We start from the raw sequence: 26322 nt of genomic DNA, 5'->3' as shown, positions 1-26322 counted from the left end.
AGAATCAGAGCACACTTCAGCATGGTGAACTTCTCAAGAACACTGACAGACAAGAGGTAGGAAGGAGATATGAAAATGCAGTTTGGCAGATAGCTAAGCCCACACCCTCCTACACAACAGGGTCCTTCTGTAGAGGAGGCAAGTTTCAACTGTTACTGATACCAGCCTTAGCAGCTTGTCAGACAGGTTGCCAGTTAACAAGTTCTTCTACAGCAACCTACAAAATTCTATTCCCAAAACTTCAGCAGGTTACAGAAAATCCTGCATGAAGCAGCAACCATGTGCTGATAGATCAAATGCTTCCACACACTCAGCATGCCTCTCTGTACGAACGTGGCAGACAGCATCCTTCTGTTTTAGACAATGGCAATTAAAAAAGCCATGTTAAAAACATCTTCACTATAGCTCATGCTAGATTACATCTGGCTGAACCAAAACAAGCAGAATTACAATCTAGGTTTACAAAATACTAAGGAGAAGTATGAGCAAGGACCTGTGCTCAACCACAGCTGCTTCCCAAAAGCTACAAGACATGAATTAGTTGCTGCTGCTCTCTGCAGCCTAACTTGAGAGGATGGAGCTACAGATGAGCTGCAGCAGTAGGCCAGAATCAGCCTCTACAGCAGGTCCCTACCTGGGATCTATACAGAAGTGAGCCATGCTCCTGTCAGCTTCCCTTTACCATCCTCATAAATTATGGTAGGAAAAAATAAGCAAGTCTGATAACATTGAGCAATGAAAAAGCAGGTGATAAATAAAGATGCTGAAAATAAAGCTTGACCAATCAAAATTAATGCATGCTTCAAAGCTGTTACTGAGAGGTAGTAAGCAGTTAGTAACAATTATAAAGTACTCAACTAAACCTAACAGGCTCTCCAATGCCACCTTCTGCTCCTCAGCTACCCATGGTGTACTCAGTTTTAGAGGTTCTTCCTCAATCACCTTCAGAAGAGGACATTAACTTATACCCTGTGCTCCTCTACCCTTCTCCATGCAGGTCCTGAACATAACATTAGACTCTGGGCTGTTTCATGATGAGTTTTCCCTCCTCTTAGCTTCACATGTTCTCCCAGTTCTAAGAGCTTAAAAAAAAATACCCTTTCTTGACAAGTTGGATGGGTTTTGTCAGAAGTGTCCATGGTCACTCAGTTATTACTAGTCCCACACACAGCCCCAAGTCTCTTCCCTCCAGTCCTCACAGGGGCCCATTATGCTAAATGACACTGATCCAAAAATGGGAATTGAGGGAGACACTCTGAAATAGGCTGGAAAACCTCTGCTGTGGTATGGCCTGTAAGAGGACAGCTTTTTTAAGCATTTGTGTCTCTGCTAAATAATTTTTGCAGTTCCATATTTAAATGCTCTAAGAGCTAAAGTCTGCCCTGCGAGGAGTTCACTACAGCTGAAGTAGTGAAGGATATGATCAGTTTTCAGAGGGTGCTGTGACCTAGAGGCAGGTCTGATTACATCACTTGTTTTGGGTTGAGTCTCAGGAGCTTTATAAAAAGCAGTCCTAAAAGCAAGGAGAGACACAAGGGGAGAGAAGAGCAGAAGCTCTTCTTCAGCAGCACCTCTGTATGTGTGCATTCTGCTACTTGCCACATATCTACAAGGGAGTTTCTTCAGACCGCAGAGAATTGTCAGAATATTATAAGTCTTTCCTTGAGATGTCAGCCAAGAGCTTCAGTGTAGTCACAGTTGCTGCTGTGCTTATTTTCTTCCTAAAGACACCAGTCTCAATCCAAGCGCCATTGAATGGTAAAGTCTTTCAGCTTTCTTTTTTATTGTCGCTTGTAACTTAGGACAGCTAATGTATGCAGAAAATTGGCATCTACTAACTATTACTATTTCAACAGTACGCTTAAAGTTGTATATTGTTGTAGACTGCAGTTGTTTGGAGTTGGTATCCTTGTTTCAATGTCTCATAATAGGTATTCTGATATATACAAGAAAAAGAAATTTGTCCTCTGATGTAGTTTGCGTTACAGACCTCTTGCATGCTCAGTGTGCCTTGCTTTGTGATCTTTCTGTTTCTCACAGAATGAAGCAGACTGGCCCTTCTCAGAACAGTCGAAGTATCACACCTTTCCCTCTGCCCTCAGAGGGAAAATAATGCAATCCCTGTGAAGCACCCCATATACTAGACCTCATTTTCTTATATTTAAACAGAACAGTTTCAAGAGGTTAGCATTCCTCACTCTCTTTTTAAGAGCTAATGTTCATTTATTCAAGCAATTATAATCTACTTTAATCCATTCAAGCTAATTATAATCCACCTAGTTTGATTACAGGCTATACGGGAGAATCATTGTAAAAGGTTGTGTGAGAAGACTTACTCAGCATGTGTACTTATGTGACAAAAATCCTGAAGGCTTAAGTGTAATCCAGAGCTGTCAGCTTCATGCAGAGCTCTGCCAAGACAAGACTTTACTGGGGTTTTCACATGAGCTACAAGAGAGGTGCGATTCAGACTTTCAAGGACCCCTTCTTACTGTGGACATATATCCTCTGAAAAATGGCTACATTCTCTAGCAGAATCTCCCACCTGAAGGGCAGAGGTTCCTACACCTTGGAGCTCTTGATTCCCCCTTGTCTCACTCTCCAGAATAACAATTAAAACTCAGTGCTTTCCAGGGGCTTTCCCTGACAACTCAAGATTCAGAAGGGAAAGATGAGTTGAAAAGATACATCTTACAATACATGTGGAACGGAATACTGGAGAATCCCCATTTTAGACTTAAGAACCCCAGTACCAATAAATTGCAAGAGCTATAGCATCCGCCTGCCCCTGATGTTTTCCCAAGTCAGAAAAACGACTAACACAGATTATCACAACTAGACTAACATCACTTTCCCAGCTCCCCAGTGACACTGGAAATGTATTGGTTCCCCACAGGTTGATCAGTGAAACACAGATACACTGTCTCTAGGAACCTCTTCTGCCAGGCAGAGACATGTAACTGTTACTCATCAGCACTCACCCTAACATGAACAAAAAGGTAGGAGAGTGCTCATAGGTACAGAGGCAGCTATTCAGAGTTGCGATCCCTTCTAGATGTGAATCAGACATCTGTTGGCTCTCTTCCAAATCCATGAGCCTGTGTGACAGTCTGCCTCATCCTCATTTCATTATCAAGAAGAATAAGGGTAATGCAACCTTGTTCAGAGTCTGAGGATGGCAGCTCTACATGCTTATTCAGGCAAAATCAAGAAGATCCTGACATCTGCTCATCTATTCATCTCCTTATCTAAAGTGGATGAAATAACCATTAAATGTGCCTCACCCCTACCTACACTTGTTGCTGTTACTGTGCTCATCAGTAAAGTCACAATGGTAGTGAGCTGCAGAGCATCAAAATGCTCTCAAGCTAAGGAAAATTTCACTTGGCAAAAGACTTGAAGCTTTCATTTATTTTTATTTCAATTGACATAAATGCCCAAAATATTGAAAATATTTGAAATTGACTGTTTAAAGGTTGCTCTAGAATAAAAAATCGTAGCTTGACACTTTGCTCACATTTTGATGGGAAGCAGGACCACGAGCAGAGAATAGGTGCTGTAGTTAAACCACTATTTTTTCAAACCTGGTTCAGCTGAGGATGTGGCAATTTCTAAAATCTGTTGACAGTCAGTTGCTATCTCCATGCAAGTTTTACCTACAGAACATGCTGACCAGCGGGCACAAGCACCCCAAAAATAAATCAGAGAGAAGGGGAGAGGAGAAGGAGGTTTCTCATCTTGAAATATAAGACAGCGTGTGAATTCTTCTCCATGAGGAACATGGGGATGTGAGCCAGGATGATTACACAGACCTCATTTTGAGAATTCCAGTGTAAAAGAACAAGACAGGCTGGTCCTAATGAACTGGAATCAGACAGCTCAGTGTTCCCAGCACATATCACTACAAAAGAGCTAAGAGCAGATGTTTTGCACATCCCTACAAATTAATCCCAAATATCTCACACAACATTCTTTGGAGAAGAGCTGTATCTGTGACCACACTCCGGAGTACAAGAAATGCAGGCAAGGATCACATACTGAGCAGACATGTGCATGTAAGGATAGATACCTGCCTGCCTGCATGCACGCACACATGGGCACTCTGAGTGTTTGCAAGACCTGTAATCCAGGACTGTTTTCTAAGCAGAAACTAAATAGAATTTGCAGAGAGTAAAGATATCCATTATCCTGACAGCCAAAACTGTGCATGTCTGTCAGGACAAGCACCTGCAATTACCCAGCATGCTGAATGACTAGGTAGGTTTCAGGACCAGAAAAAAATAAAAGGAGCATTTAATAAGTCAAGATATTTCCAAAGACAAGCAAAGACAATGTCCCAAGTTCACTTCCTTAAACCATAGATGGGTACTGGTCATTTTAACACCCACTCAACCCCCCCAGGATTCTCTGAGTTATATGGGTTCCCTTTTTTGAAGTCCATCTATTCCTGTTTCAGTTGGCCAGTCCCAGAGCCCCTGTACAGAAACGGCTGTAGCAACTGGCAACCCACTGACGGTTTTCAAACTCCCCAACTAGGCACGAGGGGGATCATTATAGCTACACCCCATTTATATTCCTTAAGTTTCCTAACTGGAAAAATACCAGGGATGTGCCTACATACCGAGCCTGTGGCTATTCTACCAAAAAAAAAACCCAAAACCCACACCATCAAAAAGCCAACAAAAGTTTCACTCCAGCATTTAAGTAACCACAAGAAAGTCACCCCTATGGGCAGGAACATAGCGATAATTATAACTTGGGTGAGAAGTGTTCATGATCTTTGAAAGTGTCTGTGTTTTGCTCAACATTTGGGAACAAACAGTTCAAAGTATTGCAAAATTCAGTACATGGGTTTAAGTGACAATTTGTTTCTTTGTAGACTCAGATCAATTTCAAGTATTCACAGTAATATTTCCTTTGTCTTTAAACAGGGTCAAAATGGTCTTATATTGGTAAGTACAAACTAATTTGTACATAGTAAGTAATGGCTTTGCTCTGTGTTTTAATGACAACATGCCAAATGTATTCTGCTGAGAACATACTTGGTTCACTACCTTTACCCAGGTTTGGATCTGTCCCATTGTCTTGAAATCTGTTATTTGGCCATCAGGTTTCATATCTGGGTGACTGAGAGTCAGTTATAGGGTTCTGAATTGCCTTACAAAGCAACAGGAACTGCAGCAGGAAAAGACTGGCTCCACAACTGCAGCAGCTCCCCAAAGCCCTCTCTATCCCCAGCAGTCACAGACCGGCAGCACATTTCAGCCTGGTTCTGCAGAGAACATACCTCTCCCTACCCAGATGGGTCTCAATTTTTAAGTAGAATCAGAGTTCAGCAAATAACCTGTATTGCATTACTGGAGACTCAGCACTCTGAAAACCCCAGCACTCACAAGGCAGAATAAATCATACTCAGGAAAGCAGTGCTATATTGTACAATAGTCGTTTCAGTCAGCTGCTAACCCAGAAGGATCTGATGGCTGCTCAGGAAGAATTATCTAGAGATTTTCTTTCAAGTGATCAAATCATCTGGCCTGTTATTCCTCATTCAGAGTAGTGTTTTACATGCCACATGCCCACAGAAAAGTAGGCAGCACTGAGAATCTCAGCAAAACATTCTTGTTCTTAAGCCTTTGGTGCTGCTCCAAGACAACACAAAGAACCTCTGAGGTTCAACTTGCTGCTAATAACTACTCCCTTTGGCTGTGCTCCAGTTTACCTGACTTGCTTCACATAAGCAAAAGGAAAACCGTCAGCTGCCTGTCTATAGGTATTACTCTAACTGCCAGTATGCATACATATACTTCAAGATCTCACTAGGAAAAAAGAAACCTTGACACAGTCTGAATAACAAAAGCCAGGGTTTTCCACCCTGCCAGCAGCCACCAGATGAACCTAACCCTCCTGGGTAGTAAGGAAAGCAAAACTTGCTTTACCACCATCAAAGTAAAGGTTTTGTCCTCCCTCCTAGGGTAACACTTATTTTAAATCAGCTACTTCTCCCTTTCCAGGACTTCGGGTACCAGTGTTTATTTCAGAGTATGCTATTCTCAGTGCCCAACTCATCAATTTCCACTCTGACGCAGGCTTGCTCTGTGTCCTTTGAGGGGCTGCTTCACCTTTTGTACAACAGACAAATTGTATGAAGTGTATCATCAGAAAAAATCTTATCTTAGTTAAAGAACTAAAAGAATTGTTCTGACGCCGGACAGCTCGGGAGAGCACATGCATGCAGCTTTTGGCAATGTTGCTGCGTGGTTGGGAAGTGCAGGCCTGAAGAGAAGAGAACTGGGAGAATTGGAGAGGTGGGCTTCAATTCTTTGGATTCTGGCTTTCTGCTTCTGTAATGTAAGAAGGCTGGAATGAAATCAAAGAGCCAGAATCACTCATTGAGAGTGGACAAGCAGCTACAATGGAGAAAATTAGCTTTAGAGCCAAGTTTAAAGTAATAGTGCCAAAGGAATTACTAACATGCACACGAGGGAAGAACTTCATGCTACAACACAAACACAAGAATTGTTGGTACCAGATGTCAGGCCAATTGAACATGCAAACTCTTTAGTTTTACTGTTGCCAAATACCCCAATTCAGTGAGGTGCTGAGAACCTGTGCTAAGACCCCTCCACTTCCCCTTAGGAAATGCAAGCTTTAGCGAACACACCAGAACATGCCCAAAATTTCCCATGCGGCACTTGAATAGAGTAGCAGAGACAGCTACAGCCCTTGGCAAGCCCTCTATTTCACAAGCTTCCCTCTGAACAAGCACATGGAAGATACACATGCAGTGGCTATGAATACACAGAATGATATAACTGAGCTCTGCCTGTGCTCTGAGCAAAATAAAGAACATGCAGCCATGTTACCATGCCAGGGAGCCTGGACCCTCAGCCTTCACTGCTAACTCAGCCCTGGGCTAACAGCAGCTATACAGCTTCCAGCTGGCTAAGAGCAGGGCAGAGCACTCTGCCTGGCTGCAAAAATACCACAGACTTTCGTTCCCTGTGTTACTGACCCAATGAATTTTATTACATTAGTTTAAAGAACTCGGATAGTCAAGTGAGAAGCATGAGCAACATGAATATTCTTCTGCTCGAGCAAAGTCTGCTGGTAACACTGGTGTCTCATCGGCCTGTTTCCTTCTTTTTTTAAGTCAACCAATGTATACATCCTGCAAGCAGACACCACTGTTGTTCTTAGAGGAACATCTGTCTTGCATCACCCAGCAGCGCTAGGGCTTGTGGGGCTGGCTTCAGGCTTAGGCATGGGAAGCTAAAAGCTATGAAGGGAGGTGATACAGTGGATACACGCAGCCATGGTGCTGAGCATATTTTGCTCAGCTCACTGCAGCTGGGCAGCAAGACTATCCAAAGAACTACCACTGCTTTATTTACAGACATCTCTTATAGAACAGCCATGAGGGCACAGCCAGGCTCAGGGTTATTTACAGCATGGCAGGGGTATGGGATCCTCAGAGCAGCAGACATCACCTGAGCTGCCTGGGTCTTTCCCTTTGTCACAGTTGTGATCACAAAAGGAGGAAATAAACTACTAAGATATTTTTGCAGTACTTCTTATGTTAATACATTTTGAGACTTGTAGTACAGGCCAGCCTTAATACACTCACATGCTATTCTTCATTCACACTGACCAGACAGAGTCTTTGTAAACACAATGTGATTTCCACTGGATTTATCTGAATGTGCTGGCACAGAAAAAGGAAAATCTGGTTCACAATCAATCATTCATTTTCAACAGAGCCAGCTGAGAAATGCCTTCCAGCTGTGTGGTTTATCTACCATGGAAATCTCAGTTTCACATATGCAAATCCAAGCTGCAGTGAGCTCAGCTCTTTGAGACAGGAATTTTGTGGCACTGAAATTAGGAAGACTACATGACAAAAGGCAGAATTTCTAGACAAACTGGTTTGTACCAAAAAAGGGGGTTTTCTGTTTGGATTGGTTGTTGGTGGTTGTTTTTTTTTTAACTGAGCAGGAGTGAGAAACAAGCAAAAACTGCTTTAGCTTAGAGGCCTGTAAATGGAGCAGCAGATTTATGTCAAGGAAAGGGTAACTGCTAGTAAGGATCAAGGTACCTAAAGACTTCAGTAACTACAGCATTTTATAGAAAAGACAGAATTTTCCCCTCTGGACTGCTGATGTTGGTGTGGAAGATTCCATACTCTGCTGCCAATTCCTAAGGGCATTCAATTCAGCAAAAAGTGAGGGGTACTTCATGATATGGTTCCCACTGGCTGGGACTAGACTTCTATATTATGCATCAGCTAAAAATTACCCATTTAATTATCAAGTCTCCAGACCTATATGTAATACATATCTTCTTGCAAACTCACTATCTTAGCAGTGCACAGAAACCTCAAACCCTTTAAAATTTCTGAAGTCTTTCTATAACAAAGGCTTCTCACCAATTTTTCTGATGCTGCTGTAGCCTTGGCTTCTTGGAAAGTGTTGTATTTCAGAGTCATTGTCTTATACATCAAGTTTCAACCTCAAGGAACCACAATTTTCTTGTATATCCTGATATGTATTTTCCTGGGAAATATTCTCAAGTATGTATATCCCATAGTACAGAATTTATGCTCCTCTGAATGGATCTGTTATTTGCCAAAACATATGGAAAGGATAGAACACCATCTTCTACAACAGTGGCATAACATTTATTAGCTTTTAAAAAGAATTTCCGTAACTTTAAGATAGTGCCATGAAGATCTAAGAGGAGAGAAATTAATGTGATTGGCAGTAAAATGGAGTCCAAGACATAAGTTAAACCAATGTCAAGGCCTGTTTACACTGAAAAGCACCGAGTCTGAGTATCCAGACTGCAAACAATGTCACGTACTCACCTATGTCTTGAATAATTTTAAAGAGCTTTAACAAAGAAGTAAGTCTGCCTTTGAACTTAACTTGCCAGTTCTGCGACATGCACTAAGTCAGATTCACCTCCACTATCTATATCCTTGGAAACTGTCTTTCACACAAAAAATGACGCTCTAACAACATTCTCCTGACTGATACTTTTCCTTCAGAAAAGATCTGAACTTGCTTTGCTACTGATGGCCCAATCTAACATTAGATTCTGGCAGTCACGATTCATGGAAGATGTCATACTTCAAAGAAGCCACAAGGAATATTATAGGTTTGGAAAAGAAGCCTTCTAACCAAAGACTCAAGGAACTCAATCTATTTAGTTGAAGAGAAGTCAGAAACTATGTCCTCTATAAGTACTTCAGTGAGAAACAAAAGTGTGTTAACAGGAGGCTCATCAGTTTCTAAGCAAAGGATTAAAAGCAATCACTATCTAAATTAAGTCAAACCTAGACAAACTCACAGTGAAAAGCAAGTAATTATTCACTGGGCACTAATGAAATATCTTTTACCTGCAATGCTTAAAGGAAGAGTAGATGTTTTTTCCCCTCAAAAAATATGACCTCAGTGAAGCAGAAACTAATCCAGGGAGGTCCGATGGCTTGTGTTACACAGATCAGGCTGGGTGATTCCAAAAGACCCTCCTGCCTTAGGAAGAATCATGATGAATCTTCAGAGTCAAGTTGAAACACAAGTTGCAAGTATCTCTTTTTGTATTTAAATCCAAATGGTCTCAACTTAGAGCTGATGAACAGCTGCTAGCTATTAATGTGTAAGTAAATGTAAGGCACAATTAAAAAACCTCTTGATATTATCCGTTCTTTGTAGATCCTCCCCAGGGCAAAAGACTGTCATGAAAGATTTCACCAGAGCTTGAGCAAGTTATTGCAGGTCAAATTATTGTAACACCTTCCATTTTTGCATGTTAGCTTTTCACTGGGTGTTATTCAGTGTTGCTAGATGGAGCCAGACAGCTTGTATGGTAAGCAAAAGTCCATTCTGGTCTGGTTTTCTGTGCACTGAAAAAGATGGAAACTTTCTTCTGTCAACATCAAGTCACTTCTTTCAACAATGCTCTTTCAAAGGCTGGCATTGCTGCATATGCCTGTTACTTCCATGGGGAAAAGTAATTCATGTCAGTAAATAATACAAATGCTGTCACAGATCCAAACTCTACTTGTCATGCTTGTGCCTAAACAATTCAGAAAAGGCTACTTTTCCGCATTTTGGGTGAAGGCTGAAACAGGGGAGTTTTTATATTAACTGCATGGTTAAGGCTTGACAAATGTGTCTTTTTGTTAATTTATACAGGTCCTGATGGAGAGAAGGCCTGGCCAAAGAAATACCCATTTTGTGGAGGAATATTCCAGTCACCAATAGATTTTCACAAAGATATTCTCCAGTATGATTCTAATCTCTTACCTTTAGAATTCATAGGCTATAATGTGTCCTCCACTGACCAGTTTACATTGATCAATAACGGTCATTCAGGTAAGGAAGCTCAAAGACAGCATGGGATTGTGAAGGAAAGAGGGGAAAAGAGTTGCTGAAGCTTTTAATTTTTTTATTTCATGGGTGAACTACTTTGATTATCAGATGAAATTAAGCTGTAATTATGAAGGCTTTACATCAGCATACCTACATCTACAGAACATTTTTTCTCCCTTCCTGAAACATCTGAAGACATAGAAATACGAACAGTTATAAGACCCTCCTTCTTTGTATCCTCCTCTACTGCATAAGCACCAAAAGAACCTGTGTCATAAAATGGCCTCTGCCTCTGCTCTTCTCTGGCACACTTGGTTAAAAGATACCCAACACACAAAAACTGCTTTTTTTCTCACTCCTTCAGTGGGGTAAACCTGCCTTGTACACCACCATAAACCCATTCTTCAGTATGGGCCAGCCTCTCAGGGCTTGGTTCCTTGTTTTCCTCATGATCAATTTCTCCATCAAAACTAGGTTGCTTTAGACTAGGAACAGCTGGAACACCCCTTCCTTGTGAACCTTCTTTTCCTAAGAGCTTTTCTCAGTCCTGAGTGAAAGACTGGACTGTCACAGCTGTATGCATTAGGATGATGTGACAGGTAATAGGCAGAGAAGGCAACATTCTCATTGTGGACTTTAGCTGTGCCAGAGAACAAGTGGAGACAAAAGAACACTGAGAGCCAGTCCCTCACAGTCACACAGGTATAAGTAAATTCCTCATACAGCCCTCTCATAAATCACTGTTAGATCTTGCCCCTAAGAAGTTCAACAGTTTCCTAATGTAAGCCAAAACCAAAATATATCATCCCGCTCAGTAAAAAGGGGAATTCACTTCTAAGGTCAATGCCCTCCTAGAAATCAGGGGGCATGTGACCTATGCCAGTAACCTCACTCAGATACAAACCTGAACTGCTCCAAGTAATGAAAAATAAGTCTGTGTCTAAGTGATCATTGCCACATCTGCTGCTATATTCTCTTATGGCTAGAGAATAAATCAGTAGGATGCTTAGTATTGTGGTGATACCACATTCAATTCCTAGTTTTAAGAAAACAGAAAAAGGGTGTAAATTCTTCTGAATTACCTAGAAAGGGTTAAAGACAACTGAAGTGTTTATCTCCTACCACAGACTGAGATGGATATGAGCAAAGAATCCGTTTTGTTTGTGTTCCATATGTAATACACTTAGACAAAAATACATTTGCCCTGTGCTTGAAAGCTGTGGTATCATTTGCTTCCATTTGGTTTTGGTCTGCTTACAGTGAAAATGTACCTGTTGCCTACTATGTACCTCAGAAACCTCCCGTTTGAATATACAGCATCTCAACTTCACCTCCACTGGGGAAACAGAAACAAGTCAGAAGGCTCAGAGCACACAGTCAGTGGGAAGCACTATGCAGCAGAGGTAAGCCAGGCTCAGGGCAGGGACAGAAACAAAGGCAGCTGGGCAGGTCCCATTGTCTCAAAGTGGGAACTATATCTTGGGCATATGACTGTAAAAGGCTGGAAGGTTCTAATTCAAGTATTTACAACCTGGGTGTATACTAAGAAAACACATTTTGCATTGCAAAGAAAGGATGGCCCACGACATACTTTCCTGAATATGCCAAAAGTCAGGGAGTTAGAGTTCATGTTCTGAACTCAGGGTCAGCACTGCGTCACTTGAGTAATTTCAAGCAAATTGCTAGATACTCAACACCTTGGTTCTTCTCTGTAAACCAGCTGTATCTTTTAGCTGCATGACATTGCTTCTCCTTTTACTCACCTTCTTCCATTCAGTGAAGAACTATCTGTCATATTTTCAATCCTAAATTATGGAATTGTGAAGAGATTTTGAAAAGCCATACCCATCAGGTATTTACCCCAAAATTATTAAAAGAGAAATCAGTCAGAATAATTTCATAGAATCACAGAACAGTTAGGGTTGGAAAGGACTTTAAGATCATCCAGTTCCAAGCCCCCTGCCATGGGCAGGGACACCTCACACTAAACCATGCCACCCAAGGCTCTGTCCAACCTGGCCTTGAACACTGCCAGGGATGGAGCATTCACAACTTCCCTGGGCAACCCATTCCAGTGCCTCATCACCCTTACAGTAAAGCACTTCTTCCTTATATCCAACCTAAACTTTCCCTGTTTAAGTTTTAACCCGTTACCCCTTGTCCTGTCACTACAGTCCCTAATGAAGAGTCCCTCCCCAGCATCCCTATAGGCCCCCTTCAGATACTGGAAGCCTTCTTCTCTCTAGGCTGAATGGCCCCAACTTTCTCAGCCTGTCTTTATACGGTAGGTGCTCCTGATCATCCTCGTGGCCCTCCTCTAGACTTGTTTGAACAGTTCCATGTCCTTTTTATGTTGAGGACACCAGAAATGCACACAACACTCCAAGTGAATAATTTGCTTATTTGGAATAATCCATTTCTTTTCTAGTTACATTTAACCCCAGGTTTTGCATTCTAAATACTGGAGAGAAAAATTCCCTAGTACTGCAGTCAAGATGCCTTGAAACTGACGTGACTGATCCTCTTCCTCCCCCTGCCCAATATGTAGAGGAGGGGTGGTGTAACACAGCTGCAGCAGGGCTGGGAGTGGGAGTTCCAGAACCTTCTGCCTTTCTCGAAAAAGATCTTACCATGACCCCCAGAAAGTAGTGAAGGGTCCCATTGTATTGTCTTAGCCTGAGATGGCTGCACTGGTCATTTTTAGCTGTGAAACAGAAATGTGAGCATGCCCCAGATGTCACCGTAACATACTATCTCCTTCCTTGTAGCTGCATATTGTACATTATAACTCAGAGAAATATCCAGATGTAACAGCAGCAATGGACAAAGCAGACGGACTGGCGGTTTTGGCTATTCTTCTTGAGGTAGGATCAGAACCTTTTTTTATTTGGCTTAGAATATACTTTCAATCATTAAACCATCAGAGATCTCTAATGTACAAATTTCCTAGATTATTTAATAATGCTGTGGCTAAATCAAGCCTCTTTGTTTTCACTTTCAGAAAAGGACCAGATTCCAGCAGCACATACATAAACAGGAATAAATTTTAAGAAAAGAGGGATTCTGAATATTTCCTCATGTTTTTCAGTAAATTATCTTCGGCTATGTTAAATCCATCTTTGCATTCACTTACAAATTAAGGATTAGTAGAGTTTGTCAAACAACAGTGGATTTCTATTACTGAAAAGTTGCCTATTGTAGCACAAAGCAGTTTTAAGACAGCAGAGATACAGGCAGACACAACCGAGGCTTTGGCCACTATATGTAATTAGGATTTGACCACAGTCTTCAGGTTGAAAACTTCCCAGATTCTTTGAGTCACGTATTACAGTAAACAAGAACATTCAGTGCCCTTTTTAAGATCATGAAAGGACAGCTTTCTAATTTTCTCAACTAAAGCCCCACATAGAGGCAATTAAAGAGAGTAATGATCTGAAAGAAAAACTTTTAGAAGCTTGTACATATATAATTCTCATTTTTCTTGAGGATTAAAACTTCTCAATAAGATAACTAAGAACTAAGATTTCATATTTTCATCAAAACCATGAAAGTGTCTAGTTAGCAGACAAAGCTCTAATTCTCCAATTCTTACTATTATCCAAGCTCACTTCCTAGCAGCTCTAAGACTTTGGCCTATTTTCTGTTAAATTTCAGTTCATTTGGAAGTTGCAGCTGTGAAAAGTGTCAAAGTATTGTGTATTATGCTAGGGAATAATACTGGGATTCTGCTTATTGCTAAGCAATAGTGTTTAAAAATCAAATAGGGAAACAATGGAGATTAGGTCTTTGAAAAGCTTTCAGACAGCTGGTGGCTATTACAGTTGATCTAAGGACACCAGTATACTATGTCATCAGAGAAACTGCTAAGCACCAACTCTAAAGGATTAATAAAAAAAGACATTGATTATTAGACTGAAAAGCTGCTGGTAGCAGTTGAAAAGCATGGTCTTGTTTGATAGTTGAGTTACAGCCCTTGCCAGTGGCTCTGCAATACCCAACAGTGTCATTCTTTATCTTACTGGACTAAGCAGCAGACTAAAAAATGTTTGTGGGTGGAAAAATGTGGCTTTGACTAGAAACCACTAGATCATCCAAGAAATCTGTCAGTTGAGAACTTATGCCTGCAATGTTCTCAGAGGAACTGTCTTCTCCTCATTTGCATTGCATGCTGAACAGGTGAGGGCAATAGGGCCTTTCAAGCACACACAAGAGGTCTACAGTGCACCTAAGATAGTATTATAACAAAGAAGCTCTACTAGCTCTCTGAAGTAAGAGCATTATTGGGGTTCTGACGTCATGTTAATGTTTTGCATAAGAAAAGTACTTATGCCATTCTAGTTTATGAGTACCTGGACAGTTGAGACACTTGCCTTATGACAGAGGCTGTCAAATACTGCTGCCTGCTGTGTGCAGAAGCAAAGACTCATATTCAGCCTGCAGTGATTTGCACAGCTGTTAACAGTGTGTTCATTACAGATTGGACCCTTCAACCCGTCCTATGAAAAGATCTTCAGGCACTTCCGGAATGTGAAATACAAGGGTGAGTGGCTATTAGCCTGCAATAGATTCGGAATGGCTAAGAGTATCAGATGTCACCCTGAGAGGGACTGAACCACCTGAAGTAGCAGCCCAGAAATTGAAATCCAAGGCCAACCTGTCACAAAATGTGAAAGACTTAAAAACACAGTGCATTTCTGTGAAGAGTGCAGGGCTAACATACACCACGTGATTCCGACTGGGTCTTATTTCTTGCACATGGTGTTTTTTGGTTAAAATGGCCACTCTTTATCTTACAGAATTCTGATTTGGAATCTAAGACATGATTTGTACAGAGGAAACCTAAAAAGCTGTATTCCTGATTAAACTGGGATCATCTCTGTTAAAATGTATTTTTCTTTTCCTACTGATATGACTGAAAGCATCCTACTTATTGAAAAGCAAAATCACTTTACTGGTGCACTACCTGTGTAGTAACAATGCAGCATTTAACGTGAATCCCCTATTTTAGATCAGATGGTCCAAGTCCCTGGTTTCAATATCCGAGAGCTACTTCCTGACAGACTGGACGAGTACTATCGCTATGAAGGATCCCTGACAACTCCTCCCTGCTACCCTAGCGTTCTCTGGACAGTTTTCCGACACTCCGTTAAAATTTCACATGAGCAGGCAAGTTTAAACCCAGCACATGTTCTCCTGAGCGCTGTCTGCCCAACAACAGTCAACACACATTCCCATTTCCTGGATTTCTCTTACATTCCTGTAAAACTGAAATGTGACCATTGCTAAAATCCTTTAAGTGGGAAGAATAGCACAGAACTGACATAGATCACTATCCTGTTCTGTTTGCAGTTAGCACTTTTCAGTTGACCAGAATAAAGGACAGACAACGGCATATAGTATAGTACAGTATAGTATAGTATCAGCTTGAAAAAAATCAGTCAAGTGAGATCAATTTCTGTTTTCACCATGTCCTTATTCCCCACTTTTAGTCTTTCCAGATTTTTTAGTCTTTACAGATTTTTATCCAGGCTTCATGTCTGAACCCTATTCACAAGGTATTTCAGTGCTAATTTGATGTTGACTGACTTAGGCATGACTGATTGGCTAGATGTTAAGTTTCTCGAAGGCAAGTGATACATCATTTGTCAATTTTGAATCTCCTAGCTTTTCTCCAACTTACTTTTTTATGCTCTCCCGATTAACTTCTTTTGTTCTTTGGTGGCCACTTCCATAGACTATAAATTGCCAATCATTACCTTCTGATTCCCCTTATTATAAACACAGGAAGAACATGTTATGATTAAAATTTCTGGTCAAATTACTGCATGCTCCTTGTTATGAAAGTCCATTCTAACTATGGCCACTTGTCGTGGTTTAAGCCCAGCCAGTAACTCAGAACCACACAGCTGCTCACTCACTCCCCCCACTTCTTCCTCCCCCCTGCTCCTGCATGAATGGGGAGGAGAATCGAAAGAATGTAACTCCCATGAGTTGAGATAAGAGCAGTCCAGTAACTAAGGTATAACACAAACCACTACTGCTACCAGCAATAATAATAATAATGATAAGGGAAATAACAAGGGAAGAGAATACAACCACTCACCACCTGCCGACCGATACCCAGCCTGACCTGAGCAGTGATATAGCCCTTCCTGGTAACTCCCTGCAGTTTATATACTGGGCATGACGTGCTGTGGTATGGAATACCTCTGGCTAGTTTGGGTCAGGTGTCCTGTCTCTGCTTCCTCCCGGCTTCCCCTCCTCCCTGGCAGAGCACGAGACTCAGAAAGACCTTGGTCAGAGTAAACATTACTTAGCAACAACTAAAAACATCGGTGTTATCAGCGCTGTTCCGTGGCCGAAAGTCAAAAACAGAGCACTGCACCAGCTACTAAGGAGAAAAATGACTGCTACTGCTGAACCCAGGACACCACTCTACCAGGTCATGTCTTTACTAAAGTAGAGAGCTCCTTCATAAAGTAGCTTCTAGGACTGCTTAGGAGTTAGGCTGTGACAGGGAGAACATTGCTGCCTGTTTCCTCCCACTCAGTTTTCCTGACAGATAATTACTAAGCAGGATTAATTTTACCAGGATGTAAACAAAATACAGGTATGAATTTGGAGACATCACACTGTTTACACATTATTCTGTATTTGGCCTCACAGTCTGCACAAGGCTTAAGTATTACTTATTGTATCCCCTTCCCTTTGATTACCCCTTTGATTTCAAACACACACTCTCAGTGATCATACACTAGCATTGCTTTTTCTGTATTCTGGGAGCTGAACAGGGTATTTCTCTTTTTAGTTACTGGCACTGGAAACAGCCATGTACTGCACAGAGAGTGATGACCCAGAACCCCTGGAAATGGTCAATAACTTCCGGAAAGTTCAAGAATTCCGTGAAAGACTGGTGTTTACCTCATTCCGTGAAGGTGAGTTGTATGAATGCTTCTATGAAAAGAAACAGTGCACAGTGGTTTGTGTAAACCTGAAACACTGAAGTGGCAGTCCTGTTGCACCATATCAGTACAAAATCACAGCAATCTCATTTCCCCACAGTTCACTTGGTTCGCTTTTCTTCTCTCCCTGCAATGTTGCATGGCCAACTGTACAAGAATAAGGTATTCAGAGAGTATATAAGAAAGGTTTTTTTCCACAATGGTATCAGGCAAGCCCTGCAACCCTTCTGATCAAAGGTGAGGAGATAAAAGACCGAAGACATGTTTGGCCTTGTCACGGTTAGCAGAAATATTTGCTGTCACTCCAAACACTAAACAGTTCTCCCTTCAGTGAGACTGAACTTCACTGAGCTGTTACAGTCAGTGTAAGTGCTTGAGCTGACCTTGTCTCACCAGTGACATTTGCTGGTTCTCAGCAACTTCAGGATTGTTTTTATGCAGACTCAAATGGAATCACAACTTTGCCTTTCAGGGAGACTCTGTTTTGGGGAAATTACACAGAATCAGAAGAGGCCAGTGAGGAATTAAAACTCCACAAATTAAAACAATTCATAACATTGGACAGCATGATCTAGTGTCAGAAATGAAAAAAGATTTGCCATCTTACAAGGAAAACTGATTAAAAGGCTTAATTATGCAGCACGACACAATGACAATGCATAGGTTTTTTCGGGGGGGCGGGGTGTGTGCACAAAATCCTGCATCTGTGGCGAGAAGCTCAGCTGTGCTCCACAGTCAGGCATCTGAGCATATTGTCTGTGCCAAATGTATTGTTCCAATTTCTGTGTTGCCTTTCAAACAAATACTCTTAAGCAGTTGTGAAGCTGGCACATACACTAAGGCACATGGATTTAGGCAAGCCACTATGCTATTTGAAACACAGAATAAAAGATTTTTAAAAGAAAAAGCAGATTTCATAAAAATGATTGGCCAAGCAGTAAACTTTCAAATTAATACAATGTGTTAGCACATCAGTTCAACTTTGGCTGCTAGGTTCTTCACTGTTTAGATGAAAGAACAGAAAACACAGACAGTCCCTTTCATAATACATCTTTTCTAATACAAAGCTATAAAAGAGAAGAGTGAAAATTAGAGATCAGCCAAAACAAATCCCAGACAAACTGTTTCTCTGAAATCAGAGATGATTTAGATCTGTCACCAAAAGTTGCCTGGTCTCTTTGCCTGATTAGCTGCAACAGAACTCCCAAGCAGAGCAGCGTGGAGCTTCAGAAGCATTGGGCTGTTATTTGAAGCAACTCTCTTTGAAACAAATCTGAGATAAAACCCAGAGACAATTTCAGACTCATCCTGTGGCTGGGGCCATTTCAGTTCTCATGGAAACATTTTTTAATCTTTCTAAAGATTCCCATAAGAGGAACATAATTTCACCATGAAGTTTATTTTGAGTGCCTTCTCTGGAATTACTGCACATCAGTAGGTATGATGATGCTACTGCCCTTGATACTTAAGCGTGCTTCTCTCACTGGGTTGTAATGTTTTAGATCTTCACTTCTCTGTCTTTTTACTGGAGTAAAAAACATTTAACAGTTCAGAGCTGACTGACTATGTGGCTTGAACCACAAGCCATGAATTCCCATTCTCCAGCTCTGCATTAAATCTCTGTATAATCTCTGTATATTCCATTATCTCCAGAGCTCCAGTGACAAAGGCTACACCCCATTAACTGCTGCACCTCCTGACTTTCCTTTTATAAACCATTGTATCGGCAGTCAACATGGTGGGTCCTCAGAAGCATTACGGACCAGATGTGTAAAGAGCAGGCTACAGTGCTGCTAAAGGAAATGCACAGTTACATTGACTTTCAGGAATCCAATTCAGGGATCCAAATTCAGGGATCCAAAATACCTCAGTTTCTCACTTCTGTACACTCAGCAGAAAGCTACTGAATAGAAAAACAACTATTTTAACTTACAGTAGAGGAGCAGGAGCAATGATTTAAGAATTTAAGAAGACATGGGATACTTCCCAGTTTTGAGGTGCAGAGAAACAGCATAATCATAGAATAGTTTGGGCTGGAAGGGACCTTAAAGCTCATCTAGTTCCAACCCCCTGCCATGGGCAGGGACACCTTCCACTAGACCATGTGTTTAACATAAGATTCAGAAGCTGAGGATGTTACACTTTATGAATGAAGTCCTCACTATATGACTTCATTTTTACTGAGCATCTTGAAAAGTGCTCAGGTTCTCAAGGACCCTCCTGTCTGTACACAGTTTGTAAACATAGGCCCAGAAAACCAACTTTCCCCCAAAATAGCTGAGCAGTTTTCATCTGTCATCCTCATTCTGGAAGCTAGGAATGAATTAATTCCAGATACCTCAAAAAAAGGGCCCCAAGCCTGTTGAGACTCCAGTGCTCGGTAAGCATCCACACACTAGGTCCTTCCAGTCAAGCAGCTGAAGCATTTTTCTACATTCATTGTAATTGTCCATTTAGTTCTTACCTATTTGCTGCCAAAGGTATCTTACCATCTTTCCCATTACTAACAGCAGATAGCTAAATATGTAAGTCTAAACTAGTTTAGTTTAGTTATATCTTTCTTCTATTTAAAGCTACAATTTCTGCTCTTGAATTACTGCTGAGAGAAGTTACTCTCATCAGCCACCTCTTTTTTCATTTTAATTTGTTTAATGTTTGGAGCCCAGAAAACTGATTTGTTTGTATTATGTTGGTAACAAGAGAAAACCTTGTTTCTGACAGTAATACAACTGCATTAGACAGAAGTTAATTCTCTGACTATACATATCACACTTGGGATTTTTCTGGCTCTGTTTCTTGATTTCTCATTGTATACTATGTAACACCACAGTTTTACTTTTCTATTCTATCTTCATGCCTCTTACCAAGTCCCAGGGCTGCCACTTGCAGAGAATAATGGTTATAGAACAATGCCTCAATTTAATGTCATTTTAAAATGTGAACTACACTAGTAGTTCTCTTGTTGCTGATTCTAACCAAAATACATAAGAAAACTGCAAGTTTACCAAATCATCAACAACCCTTAATAGTTCCACGACAAACTGGTATTAGTTGCAGAAAAGGTATTCTGAATAAACTAAAAGCTGGGTAAAGAGTGAAAAAGTGGAGGAACCAAAGTACGTCAGTCCTTCAGCTTTTGTGAACTGGCCAACTAGAAATATCCCTCTCCCCCATGGCATTCTTATATGACCAGGAATAGGGTTAAAACTTTTCCCTCAAGCCCCCCCATCTCAAACATTGGCTGCCACCTAGACAATTAGTTGGGTCCAGAACAGCAATTTTAGTAACTCCCTTCAAATCTCTGCTCAAGTCAGATTACGTACAATGATTTTAAACAGCAGAACTGGGATTTGCAATATGGCTGCTGAGTTTCTCAGACTACAAGGCTTCCTCTGTAGGGTCCTTCTTAAATCCATGTGCAAACAATCCAGCATAGCAATGATGCCTATAGTGCATAAGTCCATGGGACCTGATGAAATCCATCCATGCGTTCTGAAGGAGCTGGCAAATGAAGCTGCTAAGCCACTGGCCATCATATTTGAAAAATCATGGCAGTCAGGTGAAGTTCCCAACGACTGGAAAAAGGGAAATATAACCCCCATTTTCAAGAAGGTGAAAATGGAAGACCCGGGGAATTACAGACCAGTCAGTCTCACCTCTGTGTCTGGCAAAATCTCGGAGCACATTCTCCTGGAAGGCATGCTAAGGCGCATGAAAAACAACAAGGTGCTTGGTGACAGCCAGCATGGCTTCACTAAGGGGAAATCCTGCCTGACCAATTTGGTGGCCTTCTATGATGGGGCTACAGAACTGATGGACAAGGGTAAAGCAGTTGATGTCATCTACCTGGACTTGTGCAAAGCGTTTGACACTGTCCCACACGACATCCTTCTCTCTAAATTGGAGAGACATCAATTTGATGGATGGACCACTCGGTGGATAAAGAACTGGCTGGATGGCCGCACACAAAGAGCCAAAGAGTCAATGGCTGGATGTCCGGCTGGAGACCAGTAACGAGTGGTGTCCCTCAGGGATCGATGTTGGGACCGGTCTTGTTTAACATCTTCATCGCTGACATGGACAGTGGGATTGAGTGCGCCCTCAGCAAGTTTGTCGATGACACCAAGCTGTGTGGTCCGGTTGATACGCTGGAGGGAAGGGATGCCGTCCAGAGGGACCTCGACTCACTTGTGAGGTGGGCTGATGCCAACCTTATGAAGTTCAACCACGACAAGTGCAAGGTCCTACACCTGGGTCAGAGCAATCCCAGGCACAGCTACAGACTGGGCAAAGAAGAGATTCAGAGCAGCCCTGTGGAGAAGGACTTGGGGGTGCTGGTCGATGAGAAAATGAACGTGAGCCGGCAGTGTGTGCTCACAGCCCAGAAAGCCAACCGTATCCTGGGCTGCATCAAAAGGAGTGTGACCAGCAGGTCAAAGGAGGTGATCCTGCCCCTCTACTCTGCTCTCATGAGACCTCACCTGGAGTATTGTGTGCAGTTCTGGTGTCCTCAACATAAAAAGGACATGGAACTGTTTGAACAAGTCCAGAGGAGGGCCACGAGGATGATCAGGGGACTGGAGCACCTCCCGTATGAAGACAGGCTGAGGAAGTTGGGGCTGTTCAGCCTGGAGAAGAGAAGGCTGTGTGGAGACCTCATAGCAGCCTACCAGTACCTGAAGGGGGCCTATAGGGATGCTGGGGAGGGACTCTTTGTCAGGGACTGTAGTGACAGGACAAGGGGTAACGGGTTAAAACTTAAACAGGGGGGGTTTAGATTGGATATAAGGAGGAAATTCTTTCCTGTTAGGGTGGTGAGGCACTGGAATCGGTTGCCCAGGGAGGTTGTGAGTGCTCCATCCCTGGTGGTGTTCAAGGCCAGGTTGGACGAAGCCTTGGGCGGGATGGTTTAGTGTGAGGTGTCCCTGCCCATGGCAGGGGGGTTGGAACTAGATGGTCTTGAGGTCCTTTCCAACCCTAACTATTCTATGATTCTATTCTATGATTCTATGAAACACGGAAGTAACAGAAGTTCTGGGGTGAGCAGCTCCCTTATGTTTAAGACCAGTTCACCATGAAATCCCAGAGACCCAACTTATACTTTTTTACCCTCTCAATTTATCAAGAATCAATACCTGGTGGCCTTGGCAAGGGTCTGTTGCTGATTGCTAATGGCACCTATGAGCCAGTGATTTTCTGGTCAATCAGAAGTGAGAAATGCCATTTTCCGTCTGTTTCTTAAGCTGACCTTTCAGTACCTGACTACTCTCTCTCTGTAAATCACACTCAATACTTAAAAGGTAGAGATTTAGAAACCATGATCCCAGTAACTGAAAATCAGATACTGTGCTTTTCATCCAGGAATCTTTAAGCACTTCACAGAAATAGTATCAGCATTATTGTTTCCATCTATGGCGGAAAATTTGACCCAGATGTGACTTTCTCAAAACTGGTGCTGTCGACTAGCACCAAACCCAAGAATACCATTTGGCTCTTCCTCTGCTAAGCCACATTATTTGGCTCCCATGCAGAGGTGACAAGAGCTACAAAGACATTTTCAGTGTATCTTTAAAGCTGGCATGCCTTACCAGAGTTGTACTGTCTGGGTTATTGCCCATCCTGCTGTTCTCACCCAAGAACTGGCCTCTATGGCTACAAAAGGCATTGCTCAGTGCTACTTTACTAGAAACCTCATTCAATCTAAGTACATTTAATTACAAAAGCTCATTGACTCTATCAGTGAACCATAGAAAAATGTTCTACCCACTTCAAAAAACGTATTCATCACCCCTGTAATCTCACATTCCACCAGTCAGGCTCACAAAGGCTCCCTCACAGGTGCAGCCCCTCGCCCTAAGGGAGAAACAAACCAAAACAAGAACAAAACCGAGAAAACTAAGGGTCCTGTCAAAGCACAATTAAAGTGCACCTGGTTGCTGCCACAAATGCACAGGCTGATGCAACCACAGGCAGGAACAGAGCACACTTATTAAGAAGGGAAGGAGCTGCCATACCCAGAATCATGGCTTGGACCACGCAACCTGACATCTGTGAACAAAATCCTGTCTTGCACATGTTAGGCACCTGCTAAAGCAAGTTCTCAGCGCAACTTTTGTGCCTTTTTAGTTTTAAGACTGAGAGCTGCCATCTTCACCAGAGCACAGCCGCCACGAGATGGGGCCACTGAGCTGTGCTGTGTGTCAAAAACGCTGATTAAAATCTAAATTCATGCTCACTATTAACCAGTACCACATTTCGAAATGTCTCTAATCTTAAAGGATTACTCAGCAAAACTTGCATGTGTTTATAATGTCTCCTGCCTGTCAGCAGTCTATTCCAATAAAATCAGCTTCACATATGTGCAGCTGAAATTTATTAGGATGTTCAAACCTTCACTGCCCACAAGTTAAATGGGAACTGGTGTCTCGTTCTGATTACAGCACCATGCTGAAATACTATCTAACTACATTTTACAAGAAGGTCTTCTCATCAAAAAGAAATGCCCCCTACCCTTCCTCTTCAAACTAAAAGCTTTTTTCTACAATTATCTCTTTGGTGGTTTATTTCATTGCCCATTTGACCCACCTTTACTATAAAAACACTTACCCTCTTTTAAAACACAGTTTTTCTTCACCTGTATGGTATGCAAGCTTCTTCTGTGCAGTTGTACTTAAAATTAATAAAGCATCTAATGTGTAAAATGGGATAAGGTTAAACTCCAGGTATTACATTTCTGTTTCCTCAACAGCTGATTTAATAAGAGGAAATATTTACATGGAATACATGAAACTTCTCAGCTTCACTCTGAAAATGTCCGGATGTTGCTTAGAGAAAAACAGGCATTTGATAAAATACACAAAACAATGGGTGAAGGAATTATGAAAAGGCAGTTAAGAGTGCTCACCTTCAGGATCTTTGGGAAGGGCAAAATCAGCATTGCCAAAAATACGTATGAAGGTCATTATCAAAGACAGCATTACTATGATAAAGCTTAACGTGTCAAGGTAAACATGAGATCACTCAGTTCTTCCTACTAATAGCTGAATTCATTCTTACCTTCTTGGATGCCTTCAAGCAATGATCTCAACAGGAAAGCGTATCACTCTTCAGCTGTCCACATTCAACAGTGTTCTTCTGCCTCGAAAAAAACAAAAGGCATCAAATTTAACATTCTCCGTGGCTCAGATTTAGTTCTTCAGTTTTGCTTATGGGAAGCTTATGCTTCTACATGAGAGCATTGAAATCCACAGTTTCTGATCTGCTATGCCTGTGTCTGCATGCTGGCTTTGTGCCTTTGATGGGCATCTAAATTCACAGCATTGTGAACTGTGGATCCAGCTGTGGGCTCAGGACTTTCCAATATGCATCTATGCAAAGTTATCCATTCCATAATTGCAAAGGGGTATGAGCAGGCTGCAGGGAAGTTGCAAATGCAGAATGCAAATGTTATGACAGATCAGAAACTAACCTCACAAGGGAATAAAGTTAACAGGTTTGTATGTTTTCCCTCCTTTCCTAGGTTTTGTTGTTTCTGCTGTGATAGCCTGCGTTCTGGGAGTGCTCATCATTCTTGCAGTAGCCTTCTGCCTACTGAAGAAGAAAAGGTAAGATGTCTGGCTGTCACATCACAGGAAAAGAATCAAACCAAATTTTGTTTCTGACACAAAGAAGTGCTTGTGTGTTCAAAACCTTGCACATTTCTTATAGTGGTAAAGGTTGATGTTTTATAAGATACAATCGCCTCCTACGACCTTTGATTTGTTTCTTATTTTTCCTGTATCACATACTCCAGATTAACTCGATTGCCATCAAAATATTTTTATACGGCTAAAAGGCCTCCACTTACTGCAACTTTCATGCCACAGTGGCCACCATTCTGCCACTGTAGGAACAGTGGTGTTTTGTGAAAAGCCACCATATAAGGCCTTTTTTCCACAAAATAATAATTACTGGAACAGTGCTTATGTAAACCCTTAAAGATACAAGGTCAGGAAAGAGGGAATTGTATGTGAGTACTGGGGAGAACACAAAATGACTTTCCAGTCTAGGTACTGGCTGCTCCCACAAGTTAGGAAATGAGACTCCCCTTCCAGACAGAGCAGAACAAGCATGCTGGGTTGGTAACAAACTTACCCCATTTTTCTGTTTCTCAATTGCCATTTATTTTTCTTGTTCTTTTTGCTAGCACCACAGCTCCTAATTGCTTTTTGAATCCTTTCATTTCTTCCTAGAACAGTAAGTGAAACAAGAGGGGAATGGAGTTTTAGGAAAAAAACACCTCTCCCAAAGGTCACATCATTTAAGGAGAATAAATCTGTACTGACAAGAGATCATTTAGCAGAGTGCCACCAAAGCCAAACTCTGAGGAAAGAGGCTAAGATTACAAACATTCCTACAGCCCGAACCCTTTGTGATCAGCATTGACTCTGCCTCACAGAATGTGTTCTGAAATATCTGTAACAAGTTACATTTGCACCAGTACAAAAGAAAAAAATCTCATGCATGTATGATGGGCCATTTAAAGTAACTAATGGTGCTTTTCCTCCACTGGAATTACAAGTATTGAATATGTTTGTTCTATTTTAGCTGCAAAAAGGAAGGCAAAGACAACAGAGGAGTCATCTACAAACCAGGCACACACAAGGAGGAAGAACATAGCTCCAAACTTTGATGCTCTGCTCTGTCCCAGAAGACCCTTTTCATTCATAGCACTGATTTATTTTGTGTTGTTGGAACATCTCTCTTGTTCTTGGCTGATGACAGGCCCCAAGAGTGTTCTAAAAATGTACCGGGCCATAAGTTTTCTGTATCCCTTGTGCTCTCGTTTTCCAGGGAGATAGGATCAGTGAATACTCCTGAGCTGAACTCCTCATGCTGAGTCCTGCTCTTTCAATTGATTTCACAGTTAATCCTAAACTCCAATGTTATGGTTTATTTAGCACAGATTTTCTCACAGGTATTAAAATCTGAAGACACCCAGCTACAAGCAC

At 41.6% G+C, this 26322-nt stretch overlaps 2 protein-coding genes across 2 annotated transcripts in view; one reads left to right on the top strand and one right to left on the bottom strand.

Moving 5' to 3' along the window:
- USP3 (ubiquitin specific peptidase 3) overlaps positions 1 to 26322 on the bottom strand; it is a 93124-nt gene that overhangs the window by 59112 nt on the left and 7690 nt on the right. The window contains exons 3-5 of the mRNA XM_065688045.1: positions 25466 to 25559; positions 24801 to 24922; positions 24389 to 24466 (exon numbers count right to left, since the gene is read on the bottom strand). The gene's annotated coding sequence lies outside the window, so the exon portion shown is untranslated. The remainder of the gene's footprint in view (positions 1 to 24388; positions 24467 to 24800; positions 24923 to 25465; positions 25560 to 26322) is intronic.
- CA12 (carbonic anhydrase 12) lies at positions 1668 to 26199 on the top strand. Its single transcript, XM_065688048.1, has 10 exons — positions 1668 to 1758; positions 4932 to 4952; positions 10194 to 10373; positions 11631 to 11773; positions 13139 to 13234; positions 14847 to 14910; positions 15379 to 15536; positions 17179 to 17305; positions 24852 to 24936; positions 25919 to 26199. Exons 1-10 carry the CDS (start codon positions 1668 to 1670, stop codon positions 26001 to 26003), a joined length of 1050 nt encoding a protein of 349 aa, XP_065544120.1. The 3' UTR covers positions 26004 to 26199.

The sequence above is a fragment of the Lathamus discolor genome, chromosome 8 (assembly GCF_037157495.1).
Source record: "Lathamus discolor isolate bLatDis1 chromosome 8, bLatDis1.hap1, whole genome shotgun sequence".
NCBI lineage: Eukaryota > Metazoa > Chordata > Aves > Psittaciformes > Psittacidae > Lathamus > Lathamus discolor.
This window is presented reverse-complemented; position numbering and strand designations above follow the sequence as displayed.